At 36.3% G+C, this 15,025-nt stretch overlaps 1 protein-coding gene across 1 annotated transcript in view; it reads right to left on the bottom strand.

Moving 5' to 3' along the window:
- Positions 1-15,025, bottom strand: part of CFAP47 (cilia and flagella associated protein 47) — a 466,299-nt gene that overhangs the window by 379,817 nt on the left and 71,457 nt on the right. Inside the window, exons 16-19 of the mRNA XM_024240715.2 lie at positions 10,198-10,328; positions 7,708-7,830; positions 6,332-6,463; positions 2,254-2,331 (exon numbers count right to left, since the gene is read on the bottom strand). Of these exons, the coding sequence (XP_024096483.2) occupies positions 2,254-2,331; positions 6,332-6,463; positions 7,708-7,830; positions 10,198-10,328 (464 nt within the window). The remainder of the gene's footprint in view (positions 1-2,253; positions 2,332-6,331; positions 6,464-7,707; positions 7,831-10,197; positions 10,329-15,025) is intronic.

Here is a 15,025-nt window from a genome sequence, read left to right as displayed (position 1 = left end):
ATCCTTCAAACCCCAGTTGGATAAACCGCAATTAATCATGCTGTGCTCAGGACCAATTCTGTTTCTTATATTTACTTATATTATGATATCACATAATTTATTTATGTATTTATTTACTTATCTGTCTCTTCTACTAGACCTTAGCGTGATTCATTTTTGTATCCCTAGCACCTATCCGACATCTACCTTAAATAAACAAGGAATGTTTATTAAGTGTATCTGAGCTGTAGCTCACACACAAGGCATGTGCTTATATCACAAAACTCTTTAGAATTCCTCCTTGTAGTAGAGTTACTAAAATACCATAGAGTTTCTTAGTGAAAGAATTACATACAACATTTAAAGAAGATCGAGACAACAGCATCCTAATATTGAGGAGAATTCCGTATGAAGGTAGACTGGCTACTATTTGTTTCATTTAAAATGCCAACGCGGTTGTATATGTAAAATTTGTAAAATCCAAAATGGAAAATGAAAGTTTGATGTTTTGTATATGTAAAAATAATCACTCTTCTTATCCCATTCAAATGAGCATATATGCAAATGAGCATTGTATATGTGCTCATTTGAGTAAAATGTCCTAATTGTTATTAAGACACACAGTCAATGCCTTAGCCATTACTGTATAGTTAATAAATGTATAGCTAAAAATATCTAGTGATGTGTGAATATTATTTTTTAAAGTCAGCTATGCCCAAAATGCTATAAAATAAGGGAATATTGATAAAATATATTAAAGTCCTATAAATTATTCAGTTGTACCATAACATGCAAAGCATGCCCAAAATGACTTTAGGATGAGAAAAGAAAGTGATAAAAGACTCAATATTATCTAATATTTTTCAAGGAAGGATGCCATAGTAATGCAAAAAACACTCTAGATACTACAGAGTTTAACCTCCAGGAATCACCACAGCCTTGGACAAGCTAACTTAGTATTTGTCAGTTTACCTGGACTTATGCCTTCACCACTGAATAAAGAAAGGTTATAAAAGTATAAGTTAAAGCCATACACTGGAATTTTGGTGATGCCATTTAAATGCAGACTAGCAGTGAGCCCCCTACCTGAGGCAGCAAGCTGACCTCTTTATCATCAATTTCTGCTCAATTTAGCTCCACACCAGTATGGTGGTAGATGTTAACAGTACTAGTGGGAGAAAAAACAAAAGTACAAGTAGCCCCAAAATAATATGACAACTGCTCTGATAGTGATGTTCCCAGGGATAAATGTCACAATGAGGGGGCCCTACTTTGAAGAATCAAAGAAAGTTTTTTTGAATAGGTAAGTCCAGATCTAAACACTAAAGCGCTGGCCAGAACAACAACAAAAAAGTGGTGTATGTGTTTGTGTGTGTGTGTGCACTCTATCAATTATAGAACAAAATTTTCTCAGGGTACATACAATAATGCAAAATTAAATGTGATTCTAGCTCAGAAAATGCAAATCAATACCACAGTGAGGTATCATTTTATACTCAATAGATCGGCAAAATTTAAATCTGACAATATAACTTACAGAATAATAGAATTTGAAGCAATGGAAATTAGAGAGGACATTTTAGGAATAGTCTTGTGAAGTTAAACACACTCATAACTCTATATCTCAACAACTCCATTCCTAGAGAACCTCTTGTATGTGTACCTCAGAAGATGAGCATATAAATGTTCACAGCTACAGTTTTTGTGTTTTTAAAAAAAACAGAAACACCTATTGGGATGAACAACTGAATGATCATGTAAATTATAGTATGTCTACACAAATAACTATTATGCAGTATGACAATGATTAACATACCATTACACACAATTTAGGTGAACGTTGAAAACACAATATTTAAGTAAAAGTAACTCACCAAAGGCTACAAATAGTACATCTTTGTTATAAAGCTCAAAAACAAACAAACTAAATAAGCAACAATGAAAGCATTCATATTCATATTTATGTGGTGTCATTTTAGGCAAGTGGTTATCTCTTATAAGGGACAGGACCATAATGAAGATGATTTTAATGGTACTGGTAGTGTTCTGATCCTTACATTCAGTGGTAAATTCTTAAACCTTCATTCAATATTCTGTTTCATCACATTTATATGACATATATTAATGTTTATTAATTTTTAACTTTATATATAGTAATTTTTAAAAATTATACATTGGAAAATATTTTTAACATAAATGGGCTAACTAGAAACACATAACAAATAAAAATCACCACACTCAGAGTTTCATCACACAAATAAGTAACATACTCACAGGATTGATTTCTACATCAGCAATTTCAGCAGATCCACCAATCCTAAGGTCTATAACATTCGCATGACGAATACAAACCTTATTTAGGAGAAATAAAAACTTTGTAGAAACCACATTAAAATATAATCATAAGTTGCTGAAGTATTACCTGGCATTTATATAATTTTTTTTCATTTAAATAATAGTAACATATTATAAATGTACAAGATTTCTTCTGGTAATTGTCTTCACATTTCTTGTTTTGCAGAATTGATACTCCTAAGAAAAGTGAGTGTTTGACCCCTTAGAACCACCATAAATGTGATTAGCTGATGGTTTGTGAATTTGAATGCAGAGCTCTACCTATTTGACTAAACTTTATTGCCACTCCTTGCAGTACAATTTTTATTTATCTAATTTCAAAGCATTATTCAAAATTTTTAAAAAACAAACAACAGGAGAATGGTCGCAGTATATATCTTCCCCTAGAAAGATACGAATATGCACAACAACCATAACAGTAATGAGACTAGCTAAAAATTGCTGTGTATATGGGTCAAGTACAGTGAAATCCTTTTTAGTGCTCAGTATTCTATTAGATAATGACTGTTAATACTCCTAATTTTAAACTGAGGGAACTGACTCTTGCAGAGGCCAAGTATTTTGTCTTTTTCATGAGATCACAAACTTGAAAGCAGCAGCAGCTAAACTAAGGGCTGCCTGAACATTTTATTGCTTCCAAGAAAATTAAGATAGCAAATTAAGAATTTAGTTGTATAATTCCTACAAAATAAGAACCATAGAGTATCTGAGCATATAGTTGCTCAAGCAAAGTCTCAGAAATGTAAAACTATAATTCCTTGGAAACCCTGTCTGTATAAGCACAGGAAAGAGTCAAGGTCTAGATTTAAATTTAAATGTATCTTATATCTAAGAAAGCAAAGAGAGTGTATTTCACTCTTCCACAATCACTGATACTGTTTATATGCAAAGAAACCACAAAACACCATTTTTCAGAATTACTGGGAAAATCAATATTCCAGCTAGATAGCCTTATTAAAGTTGCTATATTCATAATGCTATATGATTGCCACATTTTATTCAGAGTATATAATACATAAAAAACATATTTGACTAAAATCAAAAGAAGCAAAACTTAATGCTTCAGAGAAAATTACAAATTGATGTGTTCTTCATTAATAAACCCCATATACAAGTCTCAACTCCCTATGGCTGCCTTTTACTCACCTCCCAATCATTCCTTATTCATCCAAAACTCCTGGCTGTCATAGCTTATTCACCACCCTAGACCATATTGGTCTCTTGACATTTTCATCTCTAGAGACTTAAACTACACCCTGGACAACATCACTCCTCATAAATGCACAACCTCTGAAACCATAAATTCATTCATCTGTCTCATTTTTACAACTCCCTCTCTCCCTTGCTTTCTCACTCATTTTCAGAGAACAGTTCCTGGATGTCACATATCGAAGAGACTTTCAAGCCTGTGATGTGTATGTAATATTCTCCCAATCAACCCCAATTCACCTTTCTCCTCTATATTTTCCTTTATTCAATTTCTTTCAACTTTTATCATTCCAGCTTCTCATATATTTGGTTCACTTACACACATCTGGACCCATAGAGTGACAGTAGAAACATTCTCTTTCATCTCTATGATGAATCATTAGCCTTCAGACCAGTATATATATGTGGCTGCCTCTTTACTAGACATCTCTTCATGAAGATCAAAAAGATGCCTCCAATTCAAGCAAACGTTTTCCTCTAATAGGTGTTACTCACACTCTGATCTCTTTCTCTCTAAATGTTGCCACCATCTGCCTCACTCTTGACATACCCATTTTATTTACACGGGACCCCTTTTCAATCACCAATCCCCATGTATTTATCAGTTTCTCACCAGTTTCTCTTGCCTGGACCTCTTCACCAGACTAATAACTCTGCATTCCATCTTTCTGGTCCCAGCTTACTGCTCTACCACCAAAGTGATCTCTAAAAAATGCAAATCTCATTGTGAAATCCCCATAGTTAAAACTCCTACCTCTTAAAATGAAGCCTGGATTCCTTAATGTTGATAAGGCCCTGTATGATCTAAAACTTACACGGGTCATATAAGTACATTTTTTCCCACTATCATCCATTTGGTAGTATAATCTAGTCATGTTAATCTTTAAGTTTCTTATGTCTGCATTGCAGCTCTCTCTCTCTCACAAGCCTTAACACGTGCTAGCCTTGAATAACCTTTCCTCCTCTCCCCCTACACTCCACTACCATCCTTTTAATCTGGCTTATTCTTAACTTATTCTTAACTTCAGGTGTCTTTTAGATATACCTTCCCCTAGGGAGCTGTCTCTGATAATTTAAGACTGGGTTGCATATCTCTCCTGTGTACTTCTTAGCCTGCAACATTTCTTCATCACAATACTTACGATAGCATATTTTAATTATTTATTGAGTTGTTTATATTACCCACCAGATTGTAGGCTCTTTGACATCAAAGACCCTGGTTATCTTGTTCATCATTGCATCCTTAACATTTACAAGAGATTGGTGCATAATGTGAATGTTGAATGAATGAATAAATGAGTCTCATTATACTATAATATTAATAAAGGTAAGATTAGAAAAAAAACAGCATAATCCTCTAAAATATAGTGAGAATTAAGTTTAGTAAAACCTGTATTTTTGGTGGCCATTTTTTTTATTTTTCTCAGATATTGTGTTTAAAAGTATTCTACCCAAGTCTCAGATAATATATCACAATATATAATTTATAAACATTTTCAACACATTTATTTATGAAAATAAGATATCATTCTTAAGTGATTTGTTCAAGGGTTGGGGAAATCAGTTTTTATTATATTAAGTTACCTATTATTTACTCATGTATTGTTATGGTCCATTCAGGGATAACATGTAAGATATACTTGAAGTTATTCATTTTGATCTGATAACAGTGTATATATTATTTTTGATGTGAGTAAATACAAACAGTTGATCATAAGATTGACCAAGAACACACTAGTCTTTGAGTTTTACAATTAAATTTTACACATACTTGTCTTACATATTTTATTTATCACTTAGAGAAGTGCCTAATATCAGGGTAATATTTTTCTTTTTGTTTTTTTTTGAGATGGAGTCTCACTCTGTTGCCCAGGCTGGAGTGCAGTGATGTGATCTCGGCTCACTGCAAGCCCCGCCTCCCGGGTTCACGCCATTCTCCTGCCTTAGCCTCCCGAGTAGCTGGGACTACAGGTGCCCGCCACCACACCTGGCTAATTTTTTGTATTTTTAGTAGAGACGAGGTTTCACCATGTTAGCCAAGATGGTCTCGATCTCCTGACTTCGTGATCCGCCTGCCTCAGCCTCCCAAAGTGCTGGGATTACAGATGTGAGCCACCACGCCTGGCCCAGGGTAATATTTTTCATTTACATAATTCCCAGAACATAAAGCAGTAAAACATTTTATGTGTGCTCTAAAATATAGATGTTAAAATCATATAGAAATTACACATAATTCATATTATTAAGACTACTTAGAATTAGCATTGCAAAATTGATTATTTTTTTCCTAATCTACCTAACTAATGCTTTGAAAAAAGCAACCCTCTTCTCTGTGGCTATCTAGGTTCGTCAAAACTCAGAAATGACAAATATCATTGCAATTTCGTAAGAAAGTGCCTCATATTGATGGAAGGTATCCATTTCAACTTAGTAGAAATTTCCATTACCAACTTCATCAAAAATATTTTCTGCAAATCCTCTCCAAGTTCTGCTATCCAATTTTTCATTAGATGATAAAGCTAAGTGCTTTTTTTTAAATCTCCAAAAACTCTACTTCTTTAAAGCTAACTTAATTTCTAGAAAAATAATATACTTTTTGAAAATTTCTCTTTAATGTCATAACTTTAAATTCCATTCCCAATACAAGAAAGAATTAAAACAAGTTTTCTAATAATAAACATGTGTACTCCATTTTGTAGCCTTATACCTACCATTATAGATAACTTAAACAACCAACAAACCCACATAGACATATGTAAGGTGCAAAAACTCATACGTATGGACATACCTTTGCTCTTGTATCAAACTTTTCTGCCACAGTGGGTTTACAGGAAATATTGAGAACAGTTATTCCCCCAAATGGGACTATTCCTTGCGATGGAATAATATTAATGATAGGCAAAAGACTCTGACTACAAACCTGTAATTGAAAATTTGCAGAAACGATACATTATTCTTTAAAATTATAGTTTCAAAGCTTTCATAGGAAAGCCTCCATGCCACTACCTAGAGAGAAGGTCTCCAGGCACAGGACATAAAATGATTTTGTAATAGTGTTTGAAAATACCAAAGGTACAAATAGTTTGGACTAAAACAAGAAACTGCAACCCTATCCAAGAAAACAGAACCTTCGGTAGTGACAACTTCCAATTCAAATAGGATGCTGAAGTTTATTATCTGGAGTGCTTTCAAGACAGCAAAATTTATAAAGATGATATTTCTGTTCGAGAAGATGACAACATTCTAGATACTACTTTTGAGAGTTTGTCTTTCCCTGATCCTAAAAACTCAAAATAATGTTAGTGACGAGGTAGGATGATGAAGTAATCTCTTGTTTATTTCCTTGACAGAAAGCCTAATGTCTAAGATATCATTTTGATCTTCAGAAAAGTTCTAAGTAACTTATCAATTATTTATTCTATGGATTTTCATAGGCCAATTTAAACCTATTTACCATGCGTTAAGCTAGAATAATTTAAAGGAAAAATGGCCAAGAGGTTTTTGGGACTAAAGGAACAAATAGACTATGTAGGTAAGAATTAATTCTAAAGCAGCAGAGTAGAAAAGATCATCCTCATTTTTCAGCTTTGCTAAAGACTTAATTTGGGCAGAAAAAAACACATTAATGTAAAGCTTGAATGAAAAATTTCAAATGCTAACCTCTATTACTATTACTGGGAGGGGAAGCCGGTCTTACTACATTTTTCAATTTAAAAAAAAATCACCACTTTGCTCCTCTTTCCATTTAAATCAGGAGCAACAACCATAAACATACTCTCTCCAGAATGGCCTTGATCTAGTTCCCAGGTGCTACCATCATGGCCCTGATTACAGAGTGAAATAAAAAGGAAAATCATATAACTAAATATGGAGTGTAACATTAATTAATAATGTATACTTTAAAACGTAAACATCTATTTTTTCAATAAAACCAAATAATAGAAAGAATAAAAGGGAAAAGAGAAGCAACAGAGAGGCTAAGGAAGGTAGTGAGAAAAACTGTTCTTACAAGAAATTAAGAGAACAATCTAGATGAACTATACTCAGGTAAATTTCATGTGAAGTATCTAAAAATTAGCAAAAGTGAAGAATAAAGTATTAACTTCACAGCATTATGACCATGTCATCTGATCCAAATAAGAAATTACCAACATACTATGTTACCTTGAAATAAGCATGGTTTTGTCCTACATTTTGAAGAACAGCTTTCCTCCAAGTTGTTAAACCTTGAGGGCAATTACTAAAGAGTATCCTTGGCTGCAAAAGTAAAACCTTGGTGCGACCAAGCTAATAACAAGAGGAGGAAAGAAAAAACACAATTGAATTAATGGTAAATAAAATACTTTGTTTAATTGTTTTGGTCACAAAAATATTCTAATTTTGAATATATATTAACCAAAGATATAAATACTAAAAGAAAAGAAAAATTATAATACTCCTATATTCTTTATTCAGTATGTTCTAACATGCAAAATAAATCACAAATCAGGACTTTATATGTTAGTTTTGATGAAAAAGTACCCAATGTATAATAATTTTATTTTCCAAAATTTAAACTAAATCTGTGATAATCTAGTTAAGATGGGGCAATAACATCATAGGAGATATTTTATTTAGATATTTTGGCTGCAATAGTAACTAAATATTTAGATATTTAGAATTTAGATATTTAGATATTTTTAGGTAAAATATCTAGATACTGGTGGTAATCATAAATAATGGGGATAATAGTAATAATAATATTATTGTGTACCCAGTATTAACCAGATATATGATTAATTTTTACTTACATTTCCACTATGGTCTACTAGTCCAGAAAGTGCTCAGAGGGAAGCTAGACTATGCTTATGTTATCCATCTTTAAATACAAAGAGCCTGTATGGGGCCTAGTACAGTGTAGGGGCTCAATAAATAAATGTTAAATGAATGAATGGATGGTACCATCACATTTTACAGTGGAAGAAACCAAAATTTAGGGTGATTAAGTACTTTGTCTAAGTCATACAATGATTACATAACATTCGCCAGCTCCACAAAACATGTATAAATATATTTCAACAAACATATGTAGTTTTTAATGTGTCAATCTTGTGTGGTCTCTTTACGGTTGAAAAAACTCCTAACTATGAACAAGGAATTAAAGTCAATTCTCCTCATGGGGAAAGAAAAGAAGGTAATGAAGCTATAAAAAATACATTTTTCACTTTAAGACATGACACAATTTTTTTCAGCTTCATAGTGACTTTTAAAATAAAAAGTGTTACCAGATTTTGTGGAGTGCTTAAGAGAAAGGAAAATGAATGGAATATTTAAAATATAGTCCCAAATTAGGTAAGGCAAGAAGAGTAAGATAATTCTATTAAGAAAGTAGATCCAGGACTAAGAACTGTGTAGATTAATCACTGAAAGGGATCTTAGTATCTAAACAACTATGTACAAGGTATTACCATGTGCCGTGCAAAAGGAAAGAGTTGAAGACTCACCTAAGTATGGAAAAGAAGGTGCCAAATGAAATTATTCAGGCATGTTTCTACTAGAAGTCTACCCATGGGGCTTAATACACTGATAATGAACACTTTGCTTACTGAAAAATGGGGATTCACAGAATTACTTAAGGTCAGGACTCCCCCTCCTCATCTCACACAAAGCACCTCACAGAACTAGTGCAACATAGACTGATTTTTGGAAATGTTGGTATCATCCACCTCTTCGATTTTTCAGGAAAGCAAGCAGTAGCCAAAGGGGAACTAGAATCCAAGTTTTCCAACTTCTCATTATGTGTTCTTTATATCAGACCCTATTGTCTTCACTTATGAAATATTATTTGTTATTGTCATAGGTTTTAATATACTCTATAATTACATTTATTTGAAGAATATTATCCAGGTAACTGGAATAATAAATTTTCAAACAAAACTAACAGAAGAGTAAACAGACCAATCAGGCCTTCATATATGAATGACAAACAAATGAATATTTTATTTAATCACTTCATGTTTCTCCACATATACATATACATATGCATGTTATACTTCAATAGAAAGTTTTTAAAAAATAAAACTAATTTACACATAATGAAAAGCAGGAGGACCCAGCTTATTTTAGGCTTAGAAGAAAAACCATACTGAGTTCTGTCACTTGCAATCACTAAAAGTAGATGAATTTCTCATCTCTTGAGGCTAAAAACTCCTCCACAGCTGAAATATGTAAGAGTACCATCATGTCCTAGAAATATAGATGGGGTTTAGTAAAAGAGCATTTGGCTTCTTTAATATTTCTAAGAACATTGAGTGGGAAATTTGGTACACATGTAAAATCATGCTTGGTGATTGAGTCATGAAGTTAAGGCCCTCTGGACTGTACCAGAAAAAGGTTAAAATTGCATATTACAGCTTTCCCTCTACTCACATTTTTAATCCATCAAGTATATTCTCTGAAAATATTTTTTGTGTCTCTTAATAAAATAATTTCATTTCAATGGCTCCCATGATGATATTACATATTTATAGAGGCTCTAACAAAAAAACTAGTGCTGTTGCATGAAAGTCTTGGGTTTTACAGTTAATTCTAGATATAGGTAACTATACACACCAGTGTATACCCAACCAATTCATAGCCCTCAAAACAAAAACCATGTTCAAGGAAAATAATTACATGTGCAACACATTTTAGCTTCAACGCGTTTCCTTGAAAGACATGAAGAATAAATTCTCCTTCTTCTGGAGAACTGAAGCCCTGCTGCCATGTTACTTCACATTCCAGTGAGGAGTATGCTTCAACAGTGCCTACAGAAAATGTAGAGAGAAAATAAGACATTTTCCACATTTTAATTGTATTTATTTTTGTTAATATCCAAAATAAGAGTTAAGGTAAGAATGTGATTGCATTAAATTATTAAAATTAAACTCCAAAGCATAAAAATGCTAAGTGAGATATTATCAAATCAGTATTGACCTATAGGGTTTGATTAAAATAGAAAATGCATGCCTTATTTTTCAATTTTAATAGGCAAATAAAATATATGAAAAAATATGCCAATATTTGGAAAACAATAGAAAATTTAACAATGAAGCAAACACTCTATGATTAGAGATAAATTTACATATAGACAGTAGAAAATCATTTGTGATTCCTAACCAAATTGCCCACACCACACGTTTCCTGACATTCTGGAATACTTGTCAGCATTATTCATTCAGCTTTCATAAGGAAGAATTGTCATCACCACAGAATTTTTTTGAAATACATACATCCCTAGAGATGTAGCTTCTGATTTAGCTATCGGTAATTAACACATTGCTATAATTCAAATACATTGAGAACTCATGTGGTATCAGGTACATTTGGTGTGAGCTGTTTTATCTGTTTAAATTCATCATTTCCTTTGGAGAAAGGAAAATATTACTTAATGGAAACAATAACTTAGATGTTCTTCCTTCGGAAAGGGAGAAGCCCCTGAGATTCAAAGGCACCGGATACTGAATGAAAGAAATCAATCACCATCACAAGAAAACTTTGCCTTGGGTCAGGTTGACTGTCATGGAATGGAAGTTTTCTAAATCTTAAAAACTATATACTGCCTACCTCCCTCTTAGTTTTGCAGTGGCCATATAGGGAGATAACAACATATGTATGGGGAGTAACATAGTATATGATGCCCGGAAAACACCCAATATCAGATATTTTTAATACTCTTGAATGCCAACACTGTGTTAGGCACATTAATTTATAAAAAGAAGAGAACTGGTTATGGAAGTGCCATCAGTTTAATAAGGGTCCATCAAGATTACATTTGAATGTAAATAACAAAAAGTCTTGCTTCAGTGGGTTAGGCAGGTAAGAGTTTATCTTATGCAATTAAAATCCCAAGGATAGGTATTGCAGATCTGTCTTAACAGGTTGACAATGCCTTCAAAGACCAATGAGCTCCTGCTAGCTTCCTATATTAACATTCCTTACCATGTGGCCTTCCTCAATGTAAAAAGGTATCATATATCATGGTGATTAAAAGAGCACAAATTTGAATTCCCAGGCAAGATGGCCGAATAGGAACAGCTCTGGTCTGTAGCTCCCAGCGAGATCAATGGAGAAGGTGGGTTATTTCTGCATTCCCAACTGAGGTACCCAGTTCATCTCATTGGGACTGGTTAGACAGTGGGTGCAGTCCACAGAAGGCAAGCCAAAGGAGGGTGGGGTGTCACCTCACCTGGGAAGCACAAGTGGTCGGGAAACTCCCTCCCCTAGCCAAGGGAAGCCGTGACGGACCTTACCGTGTGGGATGGTGCATTCCAGCCCAGACACTACACTTTCCCCATGGTATTCGCAACCCACAGACCAGGAGATTCCCCCAGGTGCCTATGCCACCAGAGCCCTAGGTTTCAAGCACAAAACTGGGTGGCCATTTGGGCAGACACCAAGCTAGCTGCAGGAGTTTTTTTTCATACCCCAGTGGCACCTGGAATGCCAGTGAGACAGAACAGTTTACTCCCCCTGGAAAGGGGGCTGACGCCAGGGAGCCAAGTGGTCTCACTCAGCGGATCCCACCCCCACAGAGCCCACCAAGCTAAGATCTATTGGCTTGAAATTCTCACTGCCAGCACAGCAGTATGAAGTCGACCTGGGACACTGGAGCTTAGTGAGGGGAGGGGCGTCTGCCATTACTGAGGCTTCAGGAGGCTGTTTTCCCCTCACAGTGTAAAATAAGCCTCCAGAAAGTTTAGACTGGGCAGAGCTCACAGCAGCACCACAAAGCTGCTGTAGCTGGACTGCCTCTCTAGATTCCTCCTCTCTGGGCAGAGCATCTCTGAAGGAAATGCAGCAGCCCCAGTCAGGGGCTTATAGATAAAATTCCCATCTCCCTGGGACAGAGCACCTGGGGAAAGAGGCAGCTGTGGGCACAGCTTCAGCAGACTTAAACGTTCCTGCCTGCCGGCTCTGAAGAGAGCAGCAGATCTCCCAGCACAGTGCTCGAGCTCTGCTAAGGGACAGACTGCCTCCTCAAGTGGGTCCCTGACCCCCATGCCTGCTGACTAGAAGACACCTCCCAGCAGGGGTCAACAGACACCTCATGCAGGAGGGCTCAGGCTGGCTTCTGGCAGGTGCCCCTCTGGGACAAAGCTGCCAGAGGAAGGAGCAGGCAGCAATTTTGCTGTTCTGCAGCCTCCGCTGGTGATACCCAGGCAAACAGGGTCTGGAGTGGACCCCCAGCAAACTCCAGCAGACCTGCAGAAGAGGGGCCTAACTGTTGGAAGGAAAACTAACAAACAGAAAGCAATAGCACCAACATCAACAAAAAGGATGTCCACACAAAAACTCCATCCAAAGGTCACCAATGGCAAAAACCAAAGGTACATAAATCCATGAAGATGAGAAAAAATCAGTGCAAAAAGGCTGAAAATTTCAAAAACCAGAATGCCTCTTCTCCTCCAAAGGATCACAACTCCTCGCTGGCAAGGGAACAAAACTGGATGGAGAATGAGTTTGACCAATTGACAGAAGTAGGCTTCAGAAGGTGGATAATAACAAACTCCCCTGAGCTAAAGGAGCATGTTCTAACCCAATGCAAGGAAGCTAAGAACCTTGATAAAAGGTTAGAGGAACTGTTAACTAGAATAACCAGTTTAGAGAAGAACATAAATGACCTGATGGAGCTGAAAAACACAGCACAAGAACTTTGTGAAGCATACACAAGTATCAACAGCTGAATCCATCAAGCAGAAGAAAGGATATCAGAGTTTGAAGATCAACTTAATAAAATAAAGTACGAACACAAGATTAGAGAAAAAAGAATGAAAAGGAACAAACAAAGCATATAGGACTATGTGAAAAGACCAAACCTACATTTGATTGGTGTACCTGAAAGCAATGGGGAGAATGGAACCAAGTTGGAAAACACACTTCAGGATGTTATCCAGGAGAACTTCCTCAACCTAGCAAGACAGGCTAACATTCAAATTCAGGAAATACAGAGAACACCACAAAGATACTCCTCAAGAAGAGCAACCCCAAAAGAGCACAAATTCTAAGGTCTTCCTAGTTCAAATTTCAGAACTGGCACTTACTACCTGAGACCATGGGCAATTTCCTTAATTGCTCTGTAGCTCAGTTTAATTACATGTAAAATGGAGATAACAATTGTATTTAACTGAGAGAATCACATTGTGGGGATTAAATAAGCTAATGATGGCAGGGAGAGCCGCTTAGGAGGAAGGGGCAGGACTCCAGGCTGTGTAGAGCCCTGAGGGTTTGGCATGGGAACTGCCACAGTTGAGCACAACTTGGGATCCCCACACTCCAAGGCTTGCAGTGATCCTCTAGAATAATTTAGCCTTTGAGTAACTATTAGACTTGGGCAGAGCAGGGCTGTCTTGCTCATAGGACAGGACTAGTCTGATCTGAGCACCTTCCTGTCTGCCGTCATTTCCAGTAGCCCTAGTCTGGCCATGCCTGCTTGCACCACAGCCTTGGATGCCCAACCAGGGTGCTTCCTGGGGGACCTTATCATAGCTCCTTCACTGTCAGACTGTACCTGACCATCAAGGAACTATAGCAGACCAGCTTCCCCTGAAATGTACCAGCCCACCTGCACTCTCCCCCCATCACAGCCTTCCCCTGCCACTTTGCTGGCATGTACTCACCCACAATTTGTTCCACTGCTTTGCCAGGGCATGTGTGCAGGCAGATATCCCCTCTCCTCTCCTGCTGGCCTTAGTGTCCATGTGCACCCCACCACACCACCACTGCTAGTACAAGTGCATCCCACCACCCTGGCCCTGATGAGGTGCTTTTGACAGCACCCCCAATAGGAATGTTGTGGCCAGCAGACCAGGAACACCTCAGTCCCCCTAGCACGGAGGTTCCTAATCTTGAGGGGCCAGAGAACAAACCTGGGGCCCACTATCAGCTCCCAGAGTTACAGCACACAGCCCAGGAGTGCTGAGATAAGTCTTTGTATATGTACCCAAAACAGGAGCACCCACATTTATAAAACAGGTTTTTTGAGACCTACAAAGAGACTTAGATAAACACACTAATAGTGGGAGACATCAATGTCCCAGTGACATTATCAAACGGACTACTGAGGCAGAAAACTAACAAAGATATTCAGGACCTAAACTCAAAAACCTAACCAAATGGACCTAACAGACATATACAGAACTCTCCACTCCCAAACATCAGAGTATACATTCCTTTCATCTGCACATGGCATATACTCTAAAACTGACCACACTATTGACCATAGAAAAATTATCAGTAAATTAAAACAAAATCAAACAAAACACCATCAGACCACAGCACAATAAAAATAGAAATCAACACTAAGAAGGTTGCTCAAAACCATATAATTAAATGGAAATTAAACAACTTGCTCCTGAATGACTTTTGGGTAAAAAATGAAATTAAGGAGAAATCAAAAATTTCTTTAGAACTAACGAGAAAAAAAATACAACATAGCAGACTCTCTAGGACACAGCTAATACAA

Source organism: Pongo abelii, chromosome X (assembly GCF_028885655.2).
Source record: "Pongo abelii isolate AG06213 chromosome X, NHGRI_mPonAbe1-v2.0_pri, whole genome shotgun sequence".
In the NCBI taxonomy this organism is placed as follows: Eukaryota; Metazoa; Chordata; class Mammalia; order Primates; family Hominidae; genus Pongo; species Pongo abelii.
The sequence above is the reverse complement of the archived record's forward strand: the minus strand, read 5'-3'. Positions and strand labels throughout refer to the sequence as shown.